Source organism: Oncorhynchus mykiss, chromosome 11, assembly GCF_057628025.1.
Source record: "Oncorhynchus mykiss isolate SJ-2025 chromosome 11, ASM5762802v1, whole genome shotgun sequence".
NCBI lineage: Eukaryota > Metazoa > Chordata > Actinopteri > Salmoniformes > Salmonidae > Oncorhynchus > Oncorhynchus mykiss.
Window position 1 is genome coordinate 35,045,187 of NC_143032.1, and position 23,598 is coordinate 35,068,784.

At 42.1% G+C, this 23,598-nt stretch overlaps 1 protein-coding gene across 2 annotated transcripts in view; it reads right to left on the minus strand.

Annotated features, from left to right (window-relative positions):
* The window catches only part of LOC110535616 (plexin domain-containing protein 2), a 170,216-nt gene that overhangs the window by 47,417 nt on the left and 99,201 nt on the right, over positions 1 to 23,598 (minus strand). For both annotated transcript variants that reach the window (XM_036935347.2, XM_090189946.1), the window contains 2 exons: positions 12,085 to 12,203; positions 10,674 to 10,773 (listed from right to left, as the gene is read on the minus strand). In XM_036935347.2, the coding sequence (XP_036791242.1) occupies positions 10,674 to 10,773; positions 12,085 to 12,203 (219 nt within the window). The remainder of the gene's footprint in view (positions 1 to 10,673; positions 10,774 to 12,084; positions 12,204 to 23,598) is intronic.

The window sequence follows — 23,598 nt, forward strand, 5'->3', positions numbered from 1 at the left end:
AATCTCTCCTACTATTTCCTGAGTACTTTATATTTTTCACTTTGGGTTCGCCCTGTGCCTTTTTGTTTATGAAGATATATTTTGAGCAAGACAACATTTGGGTTTTGTCTCACTTTGATCTATAGTGCTTACTAGGAAGATGGCGCCGGAGGAGATTGCTGCCATTTTATTGGTTCTTAACCAACCGTGCTATTTTTTTTTTCTTTTTTTCGCATTGTTTGTACCTTATTTTGTACATAATGTTGCTGCTACCGGACATAAGAACAGCGATTACCCACCTTGAATTGCACAAATCATTTTTCTACAATGAGTCAGACAGGAAGGATATACTCCAAACACCCGAACAGGGCCTCATCTCCGTCATTTGCTGAAGAAAGAAACTGAGATTTCGCAGAAAGAGATCGGGGTGCCTTGTGTGGATCAGGTGACGAGTGACTAATCAGCCTTTCACATCCGTACTAAGCTAACGTTCAATCGCGGGAAAATAAACGGGACGAACTAAAAACACATTCTACCAACGAGACATTAAAAACTGTAATATTTATGTTTCACCAAGTCGTGGCTGAACGACGACATTAATAACATACAGCTGGCAGGTTATACACTATCGGCAGGATAGAACAGCAGCCTCTGGTAAGACAAGGGGGCCTATGCATACTTATAAACAACAGCTGGTGCACAATATCTAAGGAAGTCTTGAGGTTTTGCTCACCTGAGGTAGAGTATCTCATGATAAGCTGTAGACCACACTATCTACCTAGAGAGATTTCATCTGTATTTTACGTAGCTGTCTACATACCACCACAGACCGATGTCAGCACTAAAACCACTATTCAGCACAAAATGCCAGCACTAAAACCACTATTCAATGAACTGTATTACGCCATAAGCAAACAGGAAAATGCTTATCCAGAGGCGGCGCTCCTAGTAGCCAGGGACTTTTAATGCAGGGAAACTTAAATCAGTTGAACCTAATTTCTATCAGCATGTGCAACCAGAGGGGGAAAAAAACTCTAGACCAAATCTGATCATAATTCTATCCTCCTGAAATTAAAGCAGGAGGCACCAGTGACTCGGTCAATAAAACAGTGGTCAGATGAAGCAGATGCTAAACTACAGGACTGCTAGCACAGACTGGAATATGTTCCGGGATTCTTTCGATGGCATTGAGGAGTACACCACATCAGTCACTGGATTCATCAATAAGTGCATTGATGATGTCATCCTCACAGTGACTGTACGTACATACCCCAACCAGAAGCCATGGATTACAGGCAACATTCGCACTGAGCTAAAGGGTAGAGCTGACACTTTCAAGGAGCGGGACTCTAACCCGGAAGCTTATAAGAAATCCAACTATGCTCTCCGACGAACCATCAAACAGGACTAAGATCGAATCATACTACACCGGCTCCGACGCTCATTGGATGTTGCAGGGCTTACAAACTATTACAGACTACAAAGGGAAGCACAGCCAAGAGCTGCTCAGTGATACGAGCCACCCAGACGAGCTAAATAACTCCTATGCTTGCTTCGAGGCAAGTAACACTGAAACATGCATGAGAGCATCAGATGTTCCGGACGACTGTGTGATCACACTCTCTGCTACCGATGTGAGTAAGACCTTTAAACAGGTCAACATTCACAATGCCGCTGGTCCAGATGGATTACCAGCATGTGTACTCCGAGCATGCGCTGACCAACTGGCAAGTGTCTCACTGACATTTTCAACCTCTCCCTGTCTGAGTCTGTAATTCCAACATGTTTCAAGCAGACCACCATAGTCCATGTGCCCAAGAACACTGAGGTAACCTGCCTAAATGACTACCGACCTGTAGCACTCACGTCTGCAGCCATGAAATTCTTTGAAAGGCTGGTCATGGCTCACATCAACACCATTATCCCAGAAACCCTAGACCCACTCCAATTTACATACCACCCCAACAGATCCACAGATGACACAATCTCTATTGTACTCCACTTTGCCCTTTCACACCTGGACAGCGAGTAGTGCTTACGGCCCAGTACATCACCGGGGCCAAGCTTCCTGACATCCAGGACCTCTATACCAGTCGGTGTCAGAGGAAGGCCCTAAAAATTGTCGAAGACTCCAGCCACCTTAGTCATAGACTGTTCCCTCTGCTACCGCACGTTAAGCGGTAGCGGAGCGCCAAGTCTAGGTCTAAAAGGCTTCTAAACAGCTTTTACCCCAAGCCATCAGACTCCTGAACATCTAATCAAACGGCTACGCAGACTATTTGCAATGCATTATATAGGGAATAAGGTGCCATTTGAGACATTCCAGGAATATTCATTGTTCTAATATAGGTGAGAATACAGAACTATAGAGACATTATGCCCTATTAAAATGTGTGAAAAACAGTCAGTGTGTGTGTTTCTTGTTTTGTTTCGGCACCAAAAACATCTGACCAATGCAAGGTACCGTACAGTAAGTCTAGCTAGCTACTGTATCAGCTGTCTTTACCCTGAATACCACCCCTCTCCTTGCCTTCCCTATGGCTGGCTTCCTCTGGCCCCAGGCAGTGGGCTTATAAAGTGTGTAATGATAGCATGGATGGGCCAGAGGAGAGGGGAGGTCTCTCACTGTCTGCCTGCCTGGGAATGCTCCTCTGTGGGCAGGCTGTCTAGACTCTGTGGCCTGGCTCGGTTTTCCTCCAGGCGATGGGAAGAGGTTATATTGCCCCTAGACGCTGATCTTGGATTTCCCTCAAACAGTTAAGGATTAGGATTGGGGGAGGGAAAACTGATCTTAGATCTGCAAATTGGGAAAACTTCACCCCATAGCCTGGGAGGGAGGAAGCTTTAATTTACAGCAAATACAGGCCGTCTCAGCCTGAGCATCATCAAGTGGTAATGAAGATTTAGCTGCCCTGCTCCGATACATCAAACAAAAGGAGCTTTGCAGAAGTGTAACATCAATTATGAACACAAAGATCAATTAGGCCATAATCTAATTAAAAGCACAGACAAAATAATGCACTGGCCCAGTCAATATCTCACCAGATGGAAAATACAATGGATAATAGGCTACTGGTCTGGTACACACCTACACTCTTAGAAAAAAGGGTTAGAAAAGGGTTCTTTAGCTGTCCCTATATGAGAACCCTTTTTGGTTCCATGTAGAACCCTCTGTGGAAAGGGTTCTACATTGAACTCAAAAGGGTGCTACCTAGAACCAAAAGGCTTCTACTTGATACCAAAAGGGTTCTCTTATGGGGACAGCCAAAGAACCCTTTTGGGTTCTAGATAGCACATTTTCTTCTAAGAAGACTCCTTTATAACAATGATCTATTATGAAAATCTGAGTACCAGACCAGGAAATGATTTCTTATTAATTCACCCTTGCAAGTTGGATGAGAATCAATGGAAATGTGACATGGAGACCTTGTGCAATGAGTTAAAAACCACTGAGGGGATGAGGTAATCTAAATTCAGAATAGTGCTTTATTGCCAGAGCCTGTGTGCCTATAGGAACAATGGAGTCCAAAACTGCCGGGGGGAAGAAAATAATCGATGCGCAGGTAGATTTTCATTACACATACTGTTCCAACAGCACAGTGATAATAATAATTACTGTCTGGAACAGAATAGCACATAGGACCCTGACAGTGAGGTTAGTTCCCTATTCTTTTCCTACTCACTCAGCCAATAGAAAAGCTACAGTTCCGTGCCAGTGTATTTCCTGCCATCAACATAACAATCATGCAGCTTTCATTTCACCGTCTCATTAATTCAGAATCCTCGCTACCACACGGCGAGATCTCTAGCTTTGAGCAGATTACCTCCCATATCTGTTTCCTGAAATCTACGTAATCACCCCAAAATACAATACAAATAGACATTGGACATGGAAATTCAGCAATATCATAAAATGAATGGATATGATGAAAACGCAAGGACCTCTATCTGAGCTCTGACTGTATAATAATGAGGTGAGCAAATTGTGGGCCAGCTATTGTACCACAGCTTCCGCAGTGAATTAGCAAAAGAAAACACAGTCTGATAAGACTTAAGAGTGCACGTCAGTAGGCAGACAGGTATTAAAATGACTGAGGCACTTCTGGTTTTGATAACCTCATCAGAATAATGCGTGAGGGTGACTGGGAGTCTGGCTGTCCGTGCATCTGGCTGCCCAGCCCAGGGGTGGCTAAATAAAAGCCTAGCATCTGACCTGCTAAATATCTTGTCTGTACAAGCATATCTTCCCCCTGCTAGCGCCAGTGCAGCACAGGCCAGGCCCAAACGCCATGGCCTGGAGATAGCTAGCTAGCAGCATAGAATATTACATTTCACAACTTGAGCGTGGCTTAAGGAGAGGGTTAGAGGGATCCTCTCCGGCTGCACTAGCTGTGTGTGCTCAGACCAATATTGTCATGCCCTGATCTTGGTATTCTTTGTTTTCTTTATTATTTTGGTTAGGTCAGGGTGTGACATGGGTGATTGTATGTGTTTGTCCTGTCTAGGACTTTTGTATGTTGATGGGGTTGGCACCAGTCTAGGGGTTTTGTATGTCTATGGTTGCCTAGATTGGTTCTCAATTAGAGGCAGCTGTTTATTGTTGTCTCTGATTGGGAACCATATCTAGGCAGCCATATTCCTTGAGTATTTTGTGGGTGATTATCTATGTCTATGGATGTTGCACTCTGTGTTGATAGCGGTCATGTTCATTTTGTTTGTTTCGTGTACTTTGTGTTATTTCGTTTTACATTAAAAGAATGTATTCACATCACGCTGCGCTTTGGTCCTCCGATCCTTACTACTTCTCCTCGTCAGAGGAGGAGGAGGAAGAAGAGTGTGACAAATATGCGTTAATTGTCAGCAGAAACACTTATTGACTCGCATGAGTTCCCCCTCAACACTGATTACTCAGCCCTCCAGCTGCCTGGGCTCTTCTTAAAATAGTGCACTCTATATGGGAATAGGGTGCCATTTGGGATTACCTATGTTACGCTCTGAGACCTGGAGGCTAAAGCCACCAAGCAATCACTCTAGTCTAAATACATAACTTTTCTTAGTACTACAAGAAAACGCAGTGAAGATTTTAGACATGATCAATACTAACTGTGAAAAAAAGAACAACCAGTCCTTAAAGATAATCTACATTTAATCTACATTTAAAAATACTTTTTTTTGCCAGAGAATAACAAATGAGTTCCATGCAGTGGTGGGGATTGGGATATCACAGCAGGAATTCAGCTCAACGTAGCCATCTGAACCAGATCCCCCTGTGCTGTTGCAGATTTAGTCTGCATCCCAAATGGCCTTGCAAGTGCCTTGCAAAAGTACTCATCCACCTTGCCATTTTTCCTATTTTGTTGCATTACAACCTGTAATTTAAATGGATATGTATTTGGATTTCATGTAATGGAAATACACAAAATAGTCCAAATTGGTGAAGTGAAATGAAGAAAAAAAAAGTCCTGCGTGCATATGTATTCACCCCCTTTGCTATGAAGCCCCTAAACAAAATCTGGTGCAACCAATTACCTTCAGAAGTCACATAATTAGTTAAATAAAGTCCACCTGTTTGCAATCGAAGTGTCACATGATCTCAGTATATATGCACCTGTTCTGAAAGGTGTCTACTGGCTACTTTGAGCTGAATTCCTGCTGTGATATCCCAATCCCCACCACTGCATGGAACTCATTTGTTATTCCCCTCCCAAAAAAAGTATGTATATTTAAATGTCCTAGCGTAGTCAAAATGGCATTGAATGAGGGCAGTGGCTAGCACTCTCATGGAGTCCTTATCAAGCAGCTTGGATTTTCTAGCCAAAAACTTAGACCTGGCATTAGCCTTCCCTAGCACTTCAGTGGCCATGCTCACAACTCCCAAGCTTCCATCAAGGATGCAACCCAGGTAGCTAACAGAGGTTTTCGTAGTCAGCACTTCACCCCCTAGCTCCACTCCGATTTCAGAGGAACCTACACAATTTAGGTTAGGAGCCAAAAAAATGTTGCCTCAGTTTTACCTAAGTGCAGGCTTATTATTATCGGGGTGGCAGCGAAGCCTAGTGGTTGGAGTGTTGGACTAGTAACCGCAAAAGTTGCAGTGTTCAAATCTCCAAGCTGACAAGGTACAAATCTGTCATTCTGCGGTTAACCCGCAGTTAACCCGCTGTTCATAGGCCATCATTGAAAATAAGAATTTGTTCTTAACTGCCTTGATTAGTTAAATAAAAATATATCCAAGCCATTTGCTAATGTTAGTCAGCTCTGTGCTAAGTATGCTCTCCAACATAGTTTTACTTTTATTAGTCACCAGAAGTGTAGAGTCCTCTGCATAAAGGAAAAGATGGCAAGAAAATAGAGGCCCAAGCACGCTCCTATGCGGAATGCCACAACTCATTGGTTTTGCCTGAGACAGTGAACCACTAACCTCTACTACTTACTCCCTAATAGGACTTTACCCAGCTTAGAGGGGTACTGCTTAACCCCAGTGCCTCCAGTTTGGAGATTAGGAGACAGTGGTTAACTGTATCAAAGGCCTTCCGTAGGTCAAGCAGTACCATTCCACACAGATTTCCCTCATCAATCTCTTTCCCGATGAAGTCAGTCAAGTGAAGTAGACATGAATCAGTGGAGTATGTTTTTCTAAAAACCCGACTGAAAATCATACAGTAGACTTTGTTTGTTGACATATTCTTAACTTTGATCTTTGATGTCATACTGGAGATAGACACAGGCCTGTAATTCCCAGGGTCAGACTTTATCCCCTTCTTTATACAGAGGTATAACTTTAGCTTGTTTCATGTCCCTGGGAAAGGTGCCTTGTTCAAGAGAGCGATATGTTTATGTATCCAGGCCTGTGGCTTTGTAGCATTTAAACTCTCCTAGCATACTGGCTATATTTGCTGTTTCTACCTTAATATATAATTTTTTTAAGTTTGGCTGAACCCCTAACTCGGACACAATATTTCTTGGCTTGGTCGTTTCCATACAAACCAGAACTGAAACCAGAATAGTAGTACAAAAATAGTTGAATTCATTGGCAACCTCTGCTTTTTCATATACAGTATCATCTCCCCCCTGATGTTCAGTCCAATATTGTTTGCTTGTTTTTGGTAATACTACTACAATCTAGTTCCTTAAATGATTTCCAAAGCTTTTTAGGGTCATTTTGGTTCTCAATGTTTTATCAGCAAAGTAACCCCTCTTCACTTCATCCATTCTGATATGTGCTTCATTTCTGTGATGTTTATATAGGAGAAAATCAGGCTGCTCTTGGAATTCTTAAATTTCTTTAAGGCCTTAGTCCTCGCTTGGATAGATTCTAGAATCTCATGATTAAACCAAGGGCTAGATCTCTGCTTTACTCTGACCTGTCTAATGGGACTATCTATCACAGTCAATTTTACCCACTTGCTCCCTAAACATTGAGTCCTCTGATTCTAACAGTTTTTCCCTTTTAAAGTGATGCTACAAAGGTTTTGTACAATTTCAGCCAGTAGTTTTGAAAGTAGCACTCAGGAGTCAAAACGGGAATCCAAAAACTGTGCACAATTGTGTACGTCATCCATTTCGTATGATATGTTATGTTAGGTCTCCTGCAATTCAAGTGATATGTTACGAATTTGTAGGTGCTTAAGATCCCGTCCATCTCTTTAAGAATCTATCAGTTACAACAATCAAATTCAGTACAGCTGTGATTCTTCTCACAACACTGGACTGTAAAATGTGTAAACTAACCTGTAGCTTCAGATGCGGTCAAATATATTGGCACCCTTGCACTTTACAATGGAGCAGAATGTTCAGTTTTTTGTTTTCAAAACAGGTTGAAGGGATATTTTTACCCTGTAGGCATCTGCAGCTTACCACAGGTCAGAAAAATTCCACAGTAAATGCAAAGCATTGCCTCCAACCAAATTAATTCGTATTTTGAAATCACCTTGTCCAGCCATACTTTAAAGTATTACATCTCAATTTCAGTTTAGATTTTTTGTGCAGTTGTAAATCAAACAAATACACGTGTAAACACGCCACAGCCTTTTTGACCGACAGAAGCCCCAAGATGCTAATCCTGACCTTTCTCGACAGACAGACAGAGATAACAAATGCTCACCCACCGACCGTCAACCTGCTCTCTCCTCTCCTCTCCATACTTATCACATTCGCCACCATTCACTAGGTATATGATACAAATGTGTCAAACCATGTTTTTTTCCCAGGCATGGATACTGTCAAACAAGGACAGTCTTCACAACCAATAATTTGTTTCTAAGCCATTTCCTGGTCCTTCATCTTCTCACTAACTAGTATGTTATTATTATTATATTACAGTATATTATTATCACTTCCAAAGGAGAGGCCTCTCATACAGAAAATGTGATCTTAAACTAATAGTTTACTTCCGAGGGGGCACTGTACAACTCTTTGGGCTGTATAGTATGTCCCTTAAACCAAAATAAGTAAAGAAGTGATCCCGGTAAAGGTTTGTGAGAAAGCTGACTCAGCATGTTACATTGTTTCAAGCAGGCAGTCTTTCAGTTTACAACAGTGGGGCTTCCGGAGGGAGTTCGGAACACACACCGCCCTGGGTGTCATCTTTCATGTTTAACACTCATCCCTGCATTCCTCTCCTCCATTCCCTGCCCCAGATAGGCCTTTTGTCTTCCTCCCTACCTGCAGTAGGAGAGCTGAGGGACTGCATCCTATTCCCTACATAGTGCACTGGGCTCTGGTCAACAGTAGCGCACTATATAAGTTATAGGGTGTCAATTTGGGATGCAACCCGAGGTGTCTGTTTTCACCAGCTGAGCGTAACAGAGGCTGCATCAAAGAGGGTAGATAAGTCCTTTGGTGGCCTAAGAACTCTCAATACTGTCTACAGGAGTGTTATGGGAGCGCTGCTGTAGCTACTGTAACAAGAGCACCCTATTCCCACAGTCTTCAGAGAAGTAGAGAGAATCAACAACCACGGAAGATCAACACTCACAGCGCAGCTGAGCAGCAGGTTTGAATTCCCCCTTATAACAACACCGAAACCCTTTCTTCCCGAACACAGAGGCTATGTTCCAAACGGCACCCTATTCCCTATGTAGTGCCCATATGGCTCTGGTAGAAAGTAGTAGGCTATATAGGGAATAGGGTGATCCTTGTGAAAAACCACATGATTTCCCAAGAGAAATGTCCACGTTTTGCACATGTAACATTTTATTTCACATGTGAAATTATGTGAAACCGTCTGGTTTTGAAACACTTCACATGATGATATTTCCCATGAAGTTGTGTGGATGTTTTTCACGAGTTTTCACAGGTGTTGCCCAGCAAACAAAAAAGTTGTCACACAGTCGCAGTGTTTTAAATCTAAATATTTTACATAAAGGGTTACATTGTGTATGTTTATTCATACAGTAATTCTTACTCAACATGTCCTCACCTTGAATGTGAACTCACAACCTCGTGGTTCACAGCATTCCGATCTCTTGCTGAGCCACCATGTCTGTGTCAATAACTGATTCCACCTGTATTACTACACTTTGGACTTCAAAGTAAAAGTCAGCACTAAGTGATCATGTCAATTATAATCACTTTTATTAATTAAAGATGTTTACACTATTTTAGCTGAACAGCATAACGCCAACAGTACCATAAAACCTGTCGTACCATTTCATTTCTTTCCTTAAAAAAAAAAAGTTACATGTTTCAAACTCTCACATGTGGAATTGCCTTTTTCGTTTACATTTGAACATTTAATTAGCAGTTTTACATGAGGAAAAAGTTGTCAAATGTTGTCACGTGTAGTTTCATGGTGACACGTGTTGACATTTTATATCCCCATGTTGTCAAATTTATTTCACATGAGATCATATTTTCATGTGCTATCATATTAATTAGATTATTAATTAATTATTAATTAATTAATTATTAATCAGATCACATGTGAAATTCATGTGGTTCTTAAAGATTTTTGAGTAGAGGTAATTACTATCCACAACTCAATAATTTCAGACAAAGTCGATAAAAAAAAAAAATGTAATTGGATAAATAACTACCTATGAAACGTTAACTGGAACAAATAGATTCTTCAAATGCCAAGTCCTATGAACGTATCATCAATACACGCAATTAAACTAATGAATATATCGTTTTTGACTACTCATTATTTTGGCAGACTTGAAATTAAAGCTCCTGAGGGTGTCTAGCTGTGGGTGAAAATACTCAGAGTTTCTCGTCTTTGCTCTACGTTGTATTAACTTTAATTGGCCTGAATTGGAAGGAACCTCATGCAAAGAGTCAAATCTGGACCTGTGCCCATACTCATATCGTTTCTGTGAGGTGAAAACTTTGTTGGAGAGGCCGCAGCGAAAGCTTGAACTAAACCCCAAAAGGGAGAAGCATTGAGAAGAGAAAAACACCAAAAGTTTAACTTGCTTGTGATGGTGTATGAGAGGATGGAGAGGGGAGGACGGCTCATAGTAATCGCTGGAATGGAATTAATGTGTTTGGTACTGTTCCATTCCTTCCATTCCAGTCAATACAATGACCCTGCCCTCCAATCCAAAGTGACACCAACCACTACTGGTGTGTTGTGACGCATTGAGTCATGGTGTGTGTGTGTGTGTTCACGTGTGTGCACGTGTGTGCGTGCGTCCGTCCGTCCGTCTCTGTGTGCAGTGTCGCAGTGCACTCTCTGCATCATGGTGACTCACTGGGTATCTGCTGGATCCTGTGGACCACCACAAAGGCATCGGAGAGGCCCACTTTCACCGGGTGATTGACGGAGCTGATCTGGGCCACCTCCATTGGAATCTGGAAGAGAGAGAGGAGGGAGACGGACATCCATCACCAGCCACCAGACCTGTCTATCTGACTGAGCCTGCTGGGAGTAGGACCCAAACAGACCTTAACCAGACAGAGGCCTGACAGTTCCTGATGCTGATGGAGGGTTGTGGGAAATGTGTCCCAGATGGCACTATTCCCTACACCCTACAGGCTCTGGTCAAAAGTAGTGCACTATATAGGGAGTAGGTTGCCATTTGTGAAGCATCCTACAAACAATGGGACTTAATGTACTGGAAGGATTAAATAGCTTGTTAAAATGGACTAATCTCCCAGGAAATCCATCAAAATGGAGGCGCAAATGAATAAGTCTGCAAAATAAGTCTGGCGGGCTCAAATTTCAGAATGTTGAGATCCTAGGAGAGAGACATTTATAGTGTGGTGAAAGTAGGTGAAATAAATAAGGGAAGTAAAAGCCACAGTGAGGGTTGTCTTTACATGGAGAAGTGGAGTGTAAGAGTGGAGTTAAATAGAAGTACTCCCCGATTGAAATGGAAGAGAGAAAAAACATTTTTTTAAATACCTCTTTTGAAAGATAACTTTTATGGGGCTTGTGATTATGATAGATGTATAACACATGTAATAATTGGATTTAATGGATTCCGTAATTGCGGCCTAACACATTTAGACATTCATCTGACAGAGAAGTCACTCTTGATTCCAACTCTCTTTCACTCAGTTCCTTTTTCTCCCTCTTCCCATTTTGACATTTTAATCGGCACCGCCACAGTATCTAGTAAACATAATCTCTCTCGCATGCAGCGATGTTACAGTGATCCAAAACTTGCGACACGAGTTAGACTGTTATTAACCATATTAAACATATGGAAGCAGAATGGGGAGAGGAAGTAATATTTTCAAAGGGAGCGTCAATAACGACGGCCATTAAATTGTCAGTCACGGTAGCGACACAACGTGCCCTGAGTGAAAACAGAGGTTGATGAGCACGGCGCTTTATTCATCAATTCAATCAAGGAGAGAATTAAATAAGTGCTCTGTCACCAAGAGAAAGTGAGGGTGAGGAAGGAGAGACAGAGATAGAGGGAACAGAAAGAGATGGAGAGAGAGAGAAGAGAGAGAGAGAGAGCAGGGTGAGTGTGAAGAATTCCCTGCTTCTCACGAGATAGGTGTGACGCCATGTCACTCCTACACCCCTATGGGAGATACACGGAGAGATGAGCACTGAGAGTGAGAAAGAGATGGATAGAGGGAGAGGAGCAGCAAATAGAGAAAGCGAGTGGTAAATAAAGCCTACAGAGGAACCGAGAGAGAGAGACTGACCTCTTTGTAGGCGAAGACAATCCTGCCGTCGCTGTGCAGTGTGGCCTGGAAGGTGAAGCTACCCAAGTTGTAGTTGTCTTGCAGGTGGACATGATCCCACTGGACCACCAGAGCAGTGCCTGTGAGAGAGGGACACGGTCACAACCATACAGAACTACACAGGGCTACACAGAACCACACTGAACTACACGGGGCCTCACAGAACCACATAAAACTACACAGGGCCAGATAGAACCAAACAGCGCCACACAGAACCCCTTAGAACCACACAGGACCATATAGAACCAGACTGAGAACCATTCCAGACCGCGTAGAACAACATAGAGATCTGTTAGATAAAAATCAGGGAGCCCAACGGCAGGGAAGGCTCCTTAAGTTTCAAACATTGTTTGAGGCACCCAGGGTAGCCAAAATGAGTTGTGACATGTGTCCATAGACTCTACAGGGAGATCAGTTTCACCTTTTTTGATTATAAAGAGACATGTAGTCCTAGTGTGTTCCAGTTTAGCAAAACTCCCTACGACATAACAGGCTGCTTCAAAGTATTTTTGAAGAATCAGGTGGAAGCTCACATGGAACTCATGGCACTGTACTGTACTAGCTACCCCCGGAGTGCAGGCCTCACGTTCATCTCTATGCTGTTTTGATTTAGTGTGGACTTCGGGGAGCCTTTGGACGTGAAAATGATGTCTTCATTCTCCTGTGCAACCAGCCAGTCATTTGGCCGGGAGCCAGAGCAATAAAGGTTTGTTAACACAAGTAATCAATTTTTCCTTCACACACCCAGAGCCCCTCTCTCCATCCAAAGTAAAGTGGAGATTTAGTTTCTCTGCTGACAGCTAGGAGTACCGGAGTCTAGTGCTACAGGAAACCCCATAATAACCCACATCTGGCCTCCAGAAGGCTTCTGCATGGGGCTGATGCTGCAGGATACTCAATGGCCTGGCGAGGGCATGGGGCTGTATGCTGGATGTAGAGAGGACAGGGACATGTCTGTGATTGTTACAGTAACTCCATCCCAAATGGAACCTTATTTCCTATATAGTGCACTATTTTTGACCAAGGCACACCCTGTCTTTTCTGAATTCTCTATCTAACTGAGAATGGCTTCTGTGGGGGGCGCTAGAGAGCGTGCTATGGAGTAGACTTGCTTTGCTAGAGCTCCGCTCTATTTTGAAACAAATTAATATTTGTCTTAACCTCGCACGACCTATAACTTCAAACATTGTCTGGCAATATGACAAAGGGAAAAGGCACCAAAAAAAGGGGCCGCTAAAACAAGATCATTTGAATGAGATAGACAACGAGCCAATTTTAACTTCGCTGACCCACGAGGAGTTAGCTGAAGATGCTAGCTCCCAAGAGTTCCCCACAGAACCTACTGGCTGCCATAAACTCACTAAGCAAGAAGGTGGACACAAGGTTGGATGATATCTCAAAGAGTACTGGGAATTTCACTGTGAAGGCAACTAAGGACAGGGTACATGAGGTTGAGCAGACAACAGTTGATCACGAGGCCAGGCTACAGGAAAAAGAAACAGAGAAACAGTGCGCAACGTTCAAAAATGACCACAAAACCCTGAAAGCCCGATTGGAAATGCTTGAGTCGCATTCAAGACGCCAGAACATCCGAATATTTGGGATCCAGGAGGACACTGAGAAAGGGAAACCCACTGAATTTGTCTCGGAGCTGATAGATCGCTGGGGAGTGAACACCATCCTGATCGACCGCGCGAGTGAACACCATCCTGATCGACCGCGCACACAGATCACAGGCAACGAAGCCAGCCAAGGGCGCACCACCAAGGCCATTCATGTTACTGCTGCACTATCCCCAGACCAGGGATCTCATCCTCAAGCTGGCTGGGCAAAAGTTCCCCCTTAACTACAACAGAGCCAGGGTGTCTTTCTACCCAGATTTTACCTTGGAGGTGAGGAACCAACGGAAAGAGTATGATGAGTTACGCAACAAATGCAGAGCGGCCAACATCCAATATGGATTCCTCTTCCCAGCCCAGTTTAAGGTGACAGTCGAGGGATCAACACATATGTTTGACAACCCAAAAGAGGCCGATCTGTTCTTGTCAAGCAAGCTCCCTGGCTGAGGATACAGAACGACTGTGTCAAACGGCTAAATGGCCAAATACAGGCCAGGAATGTGTTTGAATTTCTATGTCTTTTCGATCAGAAGATCAGAAATTGGATCTTATAATGATGGGTGAGATGTTGTGGCTTATATAGCCTATCATGTTTTAGCGTCACTCACCCCCTAACGTGAGAGTTAAGTGTTATTTAATTTAGTTTATATGCTGAGAATCTATAGATGATGAGTTAGTTGAAGCTGTATGTCTAGACACCCTAAGGTTTGTGTGTTAGTCAAGGAGTGCTTCGTTTGGGGAAGTCACTCAGTAATGGGACGGGAGGGAGGGGATGGTGGCATGACGAGCTCCTGCAAGGCGGGACGTTTTTCATTTTGGGCTTTGTATGACAGCAACAATTTGCTCTAAAATAAGAAATGCCACATCGTGACCGAGCACAGAGTAGACCTGGTGGAATAAAGATAATCAGCTGGAACTGTAATGGCTTAGGGCATGTCGTGAAACAAGCTAAGTTTTTTTCTCATCTTAAATCACTGGACGCTGACATAGTGCTTCTTCAAGAATCTCATATTAAACGCTCCGCTCAGGCCAAGCTACTGGATCGGTCAGACATACTACCTTTGATGCAGAAGCGAGAGGGGTAGCAATCCTGATAAGGAAAAACACTCCTTTTGTTTACTCATCCTCGATTTCAGATCCCAATGGTCGGTGTATTATTGTTGTTACTGCATTCGAAAACAATAACCTTGGTCAATTTATATGGACCCAACTACGATGATCCATTATTTTTTCAAAAGGTATTTAAGGCCATACCAAATATCTCGGATACAAGTGTTATTGTTGGAGATGACTTTAACTGTACGTTAGATCCTCTTTTAGATAAACAGCTATCAAGGTCACTTCAACAATCAAAGGCCAGTGTCTGTCTAAATACATTGATGACAAACAACATTCTTGATATTTGGAGACTGACTCACCCAGCAGATAGGGATTATTCTTTCTTTTCGTCAGTTCATAAATCATATTCCAGAATTGACTATTTTTTGTTGGACTCCAAACTAATTTCAGCAGCTGCGTCGGTTACCTATCACCCTATTCTAAATATGGACCACTATCCTCTGTCCATGGTTCTGAAACTCGACAATAAGTCTACAGGTCAGCGACCCATGACGCTAAGACACATTGACCTGTTGAAAGATGAGACTTTTTGTCAGTATTTGAAGGAACAGATTGCCTTTTTCCTCGGAGCTAACGACGCGGGGGATGTTGACGACTCCACCCTTTGGGAATCTCTAAAGGCTGTGATTAGAGGTTACATTATTTATTATACATCAGAGAGGAAGAAACGCACCAATACTAGGCTGGGAGAAACTGCAAGAGAGTTAGGGGAACAGGAGAATGTTTTTAGGACGAATTCCTCGAATACAGTCCTTGAGAAGATCACAAAGTTGAAATATGAATACAATATCATCCTTTTGAAACGGGTGGGCTCTTTACTTGCTAGAACGCAACAAAGTTATGTTGAACTGGGTGACAAAACACATAAATAATTAACAAGACAGCTAAGGCATGTACAGGCATCTAGAGCTATTCACAAAATAAAAGACAAGAAGGGTAAAATAGTAACAGATCTGCAGGATATTAATAAATGCTTTGCTCAGTTTTACTCAGAGCTATATCAATCAAAATGCAATGCTACTGATCCACAAACTATGGAACGCTTTCTCACTGAATGAGAACTTAAACTAGACGGGGGGGCAGCTGCTGCACTCGATGCTGGGATAACTTTAGAGGAAATTAACACAGCGATAGCACAATTTCCAAACTGCAGTATTTTCATTTTTGGATAAAAAAACCTTCCCGTTTTAAACGGGATATTTTGTCACGACAAGATGCTTGACTATGCATATAATTGACAGCTTTGGATAGAAAACACTCTGATGTTTCCAAAACTGCAAAGATATTGTCTGTGAGTGCAACAGAACTGATGTTACAGGCGAAACCCAGAAAAAAATCCAATCAGGAAGTGGCACATTTTTTTAAACCGCCTCATGCCAATGACTCCTTATATGGCTGTGAATGAGCTACGAATGAGCTTACTTTTTCTACGTATTCCCCAAGGTGTCTACAGCATTGTGACGTATTTTTACGCATTTATGTTGAAGAATAGCTGTAAGGGACCACATTTAGCAAGTGGTCACATGATGGCTCCAGCAGAAAATCTTGCGTAAAGTACACAAGTAGCCATTTTTCCAATCGCTTCTTATGAGAAACCAATTGTCCCAACGGATATATTATCGAATATATATGTGAAAAACACCTTGAGGATTGATTCTAAACAACGTTTGCCATGTTTCTGTCGATATTATGGAGCTAATTTGGAAAAACGTTTGGCGTTGTAGTGACTGCATTTTCCGGGTCGATTTCTCAGCCAAACGTGAAGAACAAACGGAGCTATTTCGCCTACAATAATAGTATTTTTAGAAAAAAAGGAACATTTGCTATCTAACTGGGAGTCTCCTGAGTGAAAACATCCGAAGTTCTTCAAAGGTAAATTATTTAATTTGATTGCTTTTCTTATTTTCGTGAAATTGTTGCCTGATGCTAGCTGAGCCTAGCCATAGCATTATGCCACGATAAACTTACACAAAAGCTTGTCTAGCGTTGGCTGTAAAGCATATTCAAAAAATCTGAGATGACAGTGTGATTAACAAAAGGCTATGGCTGTGTCTCAATATATTTAATTTGTGATTTTCATGAATAGGAACATTTTCTAGGAAGATTTATGTCCGCTGCGTTATGCGAATTAGTTTGAGGCTATGATTATGCTCCCGCATGCGTAATGGGTAGTATCAAGAAGCTAGCTCCACTTATGTTGTGAATGTTTAAACAATCCAAAGAAAATGACAAAATCCCGCAAACACTGTATGAGGCTATAATAGCACTGATCTTGAAAAAAGATAGAGATTCCATGGAGATGTCGTCTTATCGCCCTGTGTCGTTACTCCCCATAGAAAATAAGGTGTTGACAAAGATATTGGCAAACCGATTGAAAAAATATATTTCTGACATCACACACCCTGACCAGACAGGTTTTTATCCCGGGCCAACATATATACTACAATTTGAGACGCCTTTTCAACGTAATGTATCATGATCATAAATTTGAGGCAGTGGTAATAGCTCTTGATGCAGAGAAGGTTTGATCAGATTGAGTGGAAGTATATGATGTCGGTTCTGGAGCATTTCGGGTTTGGAAAGGAATTTATTAATTGGATGATAATTATTTTTGCACACCCACTGGCGTCCATGGTCACCAATCAGGAAATGTCGCAGTCATTCCGCCTGTTCAAGGGCTGCCGACAGGGGTGCCCTATTTCGCATGCGCTCTTCGCTATAGCCATGGAACCCCTTGCTACTCACATTCGTGCATGTGCCGATATAGCTTCTTTTAAAAAAGACACGCAGCACAAAATGTCCCTATTTGCAGACGATGTTATTTTGTTTTTATCCATGCCTAAAATGTCTATTCCCCCCTTTCTTAACTTGATAAATACATTCGGCTCCTTCTCTGGCTACAAGTAAACTGGCAAAAAAGCGAATTGATGCCGATATCACGGCCTGTGGATATGTCATTTCTGCAATCTACCCCATTTAGAATGGTGATGGACAAGATCACCAGCCTTGGCATTGTAATGACAAGAGACCTTGATAAGCTATTGAAAGCAAATTGTGACTTAAAAATGTAACAGCTTTAACAAAATTTAGATTTTTGGAAAACTCTGCCTATCTTTTTGGTTGGTCGTATAAACGCTATTAAAATGTTTGTCCCTACCCAGGTTTCTTTACCTCTTCCAATGTCTACCCAATTTCACACCACAAAGCTATTTTAAGAAACTGGATTCAATAGTAACTCCATTTTTATGGGATAACAAGGCAGCCAGAATTTCAAAGAAGCATTTATGCAAGTACAAGATAGAGGGGGGCTTTGGCCTTCCTCACTTCAAACTGTATTATTGGGCTGATAATCTGAACATTGTGTCTTTCTGGAAGGAAAGTTTACCCGGGATGCGACAGAAGGATATGCCTTCATGGCTTTTGATTGAGCAGGCCTCCTGTCAACGTTCCTCATGCCCTGCACTTGTTAATAGTCCATCATAAGTGAAAAAAGCCACTTATGACTCTAATCCAGTCATTTGTCATACTCGTAGGATCAGGAAACAGATGAGTTATTTTCTTAACATACCCACTGTATACATTGACATCCCGATTTGCATGAATCATGCTTTCCACCCTGCATTGGATGATAATGGTGTTTTCACAGTGGAGGGAGAAGGGGTTCACAACAATTGGTAATTTATACATTGATAGCCAGTTAGCTTCATTTCAACAATTACAGGATAAGTTTAACATGCCAACAACACATTTTTTTCAGATACCTCCAAATCAGGAATTTCTTAAGGACACATATCCCACAGTGTGGCGTTAAGCCAAATAGCCTGATCCTTGTCAAACCCCATTCAAAGGGGTCAGTCTCTAGATGTGTATGATGTGCTACAGGCCCACATAGAGGTATCCACAGACACTATTAAAATGGCTTGTGAACAAGAACTTGGTTCAGAAATCTCAGATGAGGACTGGGTAGAAGCTCTCATGAATATAAACCACAGTTCAGTGAATGCCAGACACAACCTTGTACAGTTTAAGGTGATACACAGTTTACACCGTACATTACTCAAAAGTAAAACTGCAGAAAATATTTCCGGACACCTCACCACTGTGTGAGTGGTGCAAGCAGGATCAATGGATGTTGACCCACTTATTTTGGACATGTCCTAAGTTACATGCTTACTGGGCTCTCATTTTTGATTACTTATCTAATGCCTTTGATAAAGTTATAGCCCCAGACCCATTGATCGCTCTGTTTGGTACAGCTGTACTCCACTCAATATTTATTTTAGGCTTAACTACACTGCTTGTAATGACTATATGCTGTCTTCTTATACATGTACCACCTAATAGGATTTTGTTTTATTTTTGTGTATGTGTGAGTTAAGATTAGTTTTGTCCTCTAAATTGGCCATCACATTCAACAGTACAATGAATGTCAATGTTTGTATTGCTGTCTTTTTTTATTTATTTTATATTGGAAAATAATAAACACATTATTATTAAAAAAAGAGAATGGCTCCTGGCTGTGTACAGGGGTCTGGGAATGCAATGCTACTCTCCTTTGACAATGTTTTGGATGGGGAGGCCGGGAGGGAGAGAGGGAGCAATTGAGGGGCAAATCAAGCAGTATAGAGATAGAGGTATAGGGAGAAGGGGAAAGTAGAGGAGAGTAGGGTGGCTATTCTTTAGTTGTCAACTGGCCATGCAAACTCCACCAGTTAGCACTATAAGGGAAGCCTAATAGAAGTTCTGAGCTTACTTAAAGTCCTTTGGAAAAATAGACTGTGAGAACTGGTGCACAGCACACGCTAGCCTTGTTTCTCCCTCCACTAAATTGCTTAAATGCTGCAGACAGCTAGGTAAAATAAATATTTATCGGAACACTGGGGAAAAGAGTGTACTAGTCGACAGAGGGACGATGACTGCATGGGATTTGAAATGTTTGAAAACATCAAGGAACCTCTGAAGTTCCTCAAGGAACCATTGCTAGTTGCTGGTTCATATTTGCACCTTTGGTTAATTGAGGGGTTCCCTGGAATGAAGGTGTGGCTTAGTAGGGGCGTGGCTTTAAGATATATATTTTTGCGGGCCACCCGTTAGAGTAAATCTCGTTCCTGTTCATCTATTCTGTTGTATTGTCTTAAAATGTTAAGGTTGAACACTGAGGCTTACAGAGTTCTTCAAAAGCATGTCAAATCCAAAAGCTGGAATAGTTACTACTTTATTACTATATGTAAACATCATTGTTAATATGCTTTAAAAAATCCAGTGTACAAACGTAACACAATGAGCAGGTATGACATTTACGCTAACAGGTGGCCCAAAACATTTAGCGTCCTCAGAGCATGCGCAGACCAGCTGGCTGATGTGTTTACGGACATATTCAATCAATCCCTATCCCAGTCTGCTGTTCCCACATGCTTCAAGAGGGCCACCAGTGTTCCTGTTCCCAAGAAAGCCAAGGTAACTGAACTAAATGACTATGCCCCGTAATACCCCCTTCTATCATCATGAAGTGCTTTGAGAGACAAGTCAAGGATCATATCATCTCCACTCTACCTGACACACTATACCCACTCCAATTTGCCTACCGCCCCAATAGGTCCACAGACCACCCAATCACAATCACACTGCACACTGCCCTAACCCATCTGGACAAGAGGAATACCTATATGTAAGAATGCTGTTCATCGACTACAGCTCAGAATTTAACACTATAGTACTCTCCAAACTCATCATCAAACTCGAGACCCTGGGTCTCGACCCCGCCCTGTGCAACTGGGTCCTGGACATTCTGATGGGCTGCCCCCAGGTGGTGAGGGTAGGAAACAACATCTCCATCCCGCTGATCCTCAATACTGGGGCCCCACAAGGGTGCATTCTCAGCCCTCTCCTGTACTCCCTGTTCACCCATGACTGTGCGACCATACACGCCTCCAACTCAATCATCAAGTTTGCAGATGACACTACAGTGGTAGGCTTGATTACCAACAAAGATGTGGCGGCCTACAGGGAAGAGGTGAGGGCCTTCGGAGTGTGGTGTGAAGAAAATAACCTCACACTCAACGTCAACAAAACAAAGGAGATGATCGTGGACTTCAGGAAACAGCAGAGGGAGCACCCCCCTATCCACATCGACGAGACAGTACTGGAGAAGTTGGAAAGTTTTAAGTTCCATCACGGACAAACTGAAATGGTCCACCCACACAGACAGCATGGTGAAGAAGGCACAACAGCGCCTCTTCAACCTCAGGAGGCTGAAGAAATTTGGCTTGTCACCTAAAGCACTCACAAACTTTTACAGATGCACAATCGAGAGCATCCTGTCGGGCTGTATCACCGCCTGGTACGGCAACTGCTCCACCCACAACCGTAAGGCTCTCCAGAGGGTAGTGAGGTCTGCACAACACATCACCGGGGGCAAACTACCTGCCCTCCAGGACTCCTACACCACCTGATGTGACAGGAAGGCCAAAAAGATCATCAAGGACAACAACCGCCTGAGCCACTGCCTTCATCCCACTATCATCCAGAAGGTGAGGTCAGTACAGGTGCATCAAGGCTGGGACCGAGAGAGTGAAAAACAGCTTCTATCTCAAGGCCATTTTACTGTTAAACAGCCATCAATAACAATAAGTGGCTGCTGCCAACATACTGACTCAAATCTCTAGCCACTTTAACAATAAAACATTGGATGTAATAAATGTATCACTCGTCACTTTAAACAATGCCACTTTATATAATGTTTTCATACCCTACATTACTCATCTCATATGAACAGTATATACTGTACTCTATACCATCTACTGTGTCTTGCCTATGCCATTTGGCCATCGCTCACCCATATATTTTTATGTACACATTCTTATCCATTCCTTTACACTTGTGTATATAAGGTAGTTGTTGTGAAATTGTTAGATTAATTGTTAGATATTACTACATGGTCGGAAATAGAAGCACAAGCATTTCGCTACACTCTCATTAACATTTGCTAACCATGTGTATGTGACCAATAAAATTTGATTTGAAAAATAACTATCTGAAAGCCAAGCCTCCAATCTGATAGGCTGCCACCTTTACAATATATTATTAAAAAGGTCAAAAATGTAACCCTTCCCATCACAAATAGTTTCAGGTTTGAACCTTTACACAGGGGTTCTTCGAAGACCCTTTTCAGAACTTGAAAGGTTCCGCCGGTGTGGCAACCCAAAAGGTTCTTGCCGGCACCTTGATAAATAGTTATTAAAGTGAGAGAGGCAGACTTTCCCTCCTCCAAGTTGTTGTGCGTCCCAAATGGCACCCTATTCCCTGTGTAGTGAACATGGGGAAAAAAAGCAGGTCAAAAGCAACACACTATATAGGGAATAGGGTGTCATTTCAGGTGCAACTAGGCAGCCGCTATGGAGGGCTAAATTTAACATAGTTGAATCAAGTTTTAATTGGATGTACATGTGAGGCAGTGAGGCTGAGGTCAGGGATGCCAACTGGTTAAGGCCCAAAAAGGTGATAAACATTTTTGGCACGGAAACACGGGAAAAAAACGTTGTGAAGTGAAGGAAAATGTGCTTCTCTTCAGAGAATAACAAGTACATAACACACATTTAAAAATGGTGTTCTGAGGTCGGTGGGAGTTTGGGCTCTTTGGTCTGGGTTTAAGGTTTATCGTGATATGTACAGTTATGTAGAACAGTTTTATGGTTCTTTATATATACTTTATGGAGAAGGTTCTATAAAGGAACCTTTCTCAATCTGAAAGGTTCTTTGTAGACCTTTCTGAAGAACCAAACAGGGTTTTTGATTCTGGTCAGCCATGTTATATTGCTCAAATTCCATAGGTGTTATTATTGTGTTAACTGACACATTTAATCAAGTGAGCTATCTCTGGAAAATCTGGGGGTCCCTGAGGAGAGAATTGAGAACTACTGACTGCTTCAGTCAACTGTTCTCAGTTGACAAGGCCATACGTAAGTCTTTCACAAGACACTTTCACTGGCCATAGTCAGATACTGTAAGATATATAGTGGCATAACACAACACATTAGATACATTGGAATGACACAAAGATTAGTGCGCAAACCACGGCCCAAAAATATTCGACATTTTGTGAACTGTAAAGAACCATTGAAGAGCTCCAGTGATGGCTCCACGTACAGTAGAACCTTCACCCTTCTCAAAGAACCCGTGAGTAACATTCATTTATTTTTTTGGAACAATTTAGGAGCAGACACATATATTTTGGGAGCACAATGACATTTTGTATCATATAATAGCATTCACAGCTTTCAATAATTTTTACATTCATGGTCTGTTAACATATATGTTAGATTATACAGAAAATTGGTTGAAAACCTGTAAAAACTGTATTTATAATTAATTATATGACCATTTAAATTGACTAATTCTTTAACACAAGTTCAAATATATCACATGCCTAACTTTTATTTTCCTGCATAAGTAAAATCATGATTATGCCTCTACTGCCATTCATCCCAATTAAATGGCACCCTATTCACTATCAGTGTCTGTGTCCCTCTATAAAAAAAATGTTGGGTTATAAACAACCCAGTGCTGGGTATATAGTGGACAGAACACATGTTGGGTTATTTTCATTGAAGACTGGAGGCGTGGCTTAGTAGGGGCTAGTTATTTTTGGTCACACGTGAGAGTAAATGTCATTATATTTCATCTGTTCTGTCTGGCTGTCTCTACACTTCTGCTTTCAGAATACAAAGATCGCATAGAA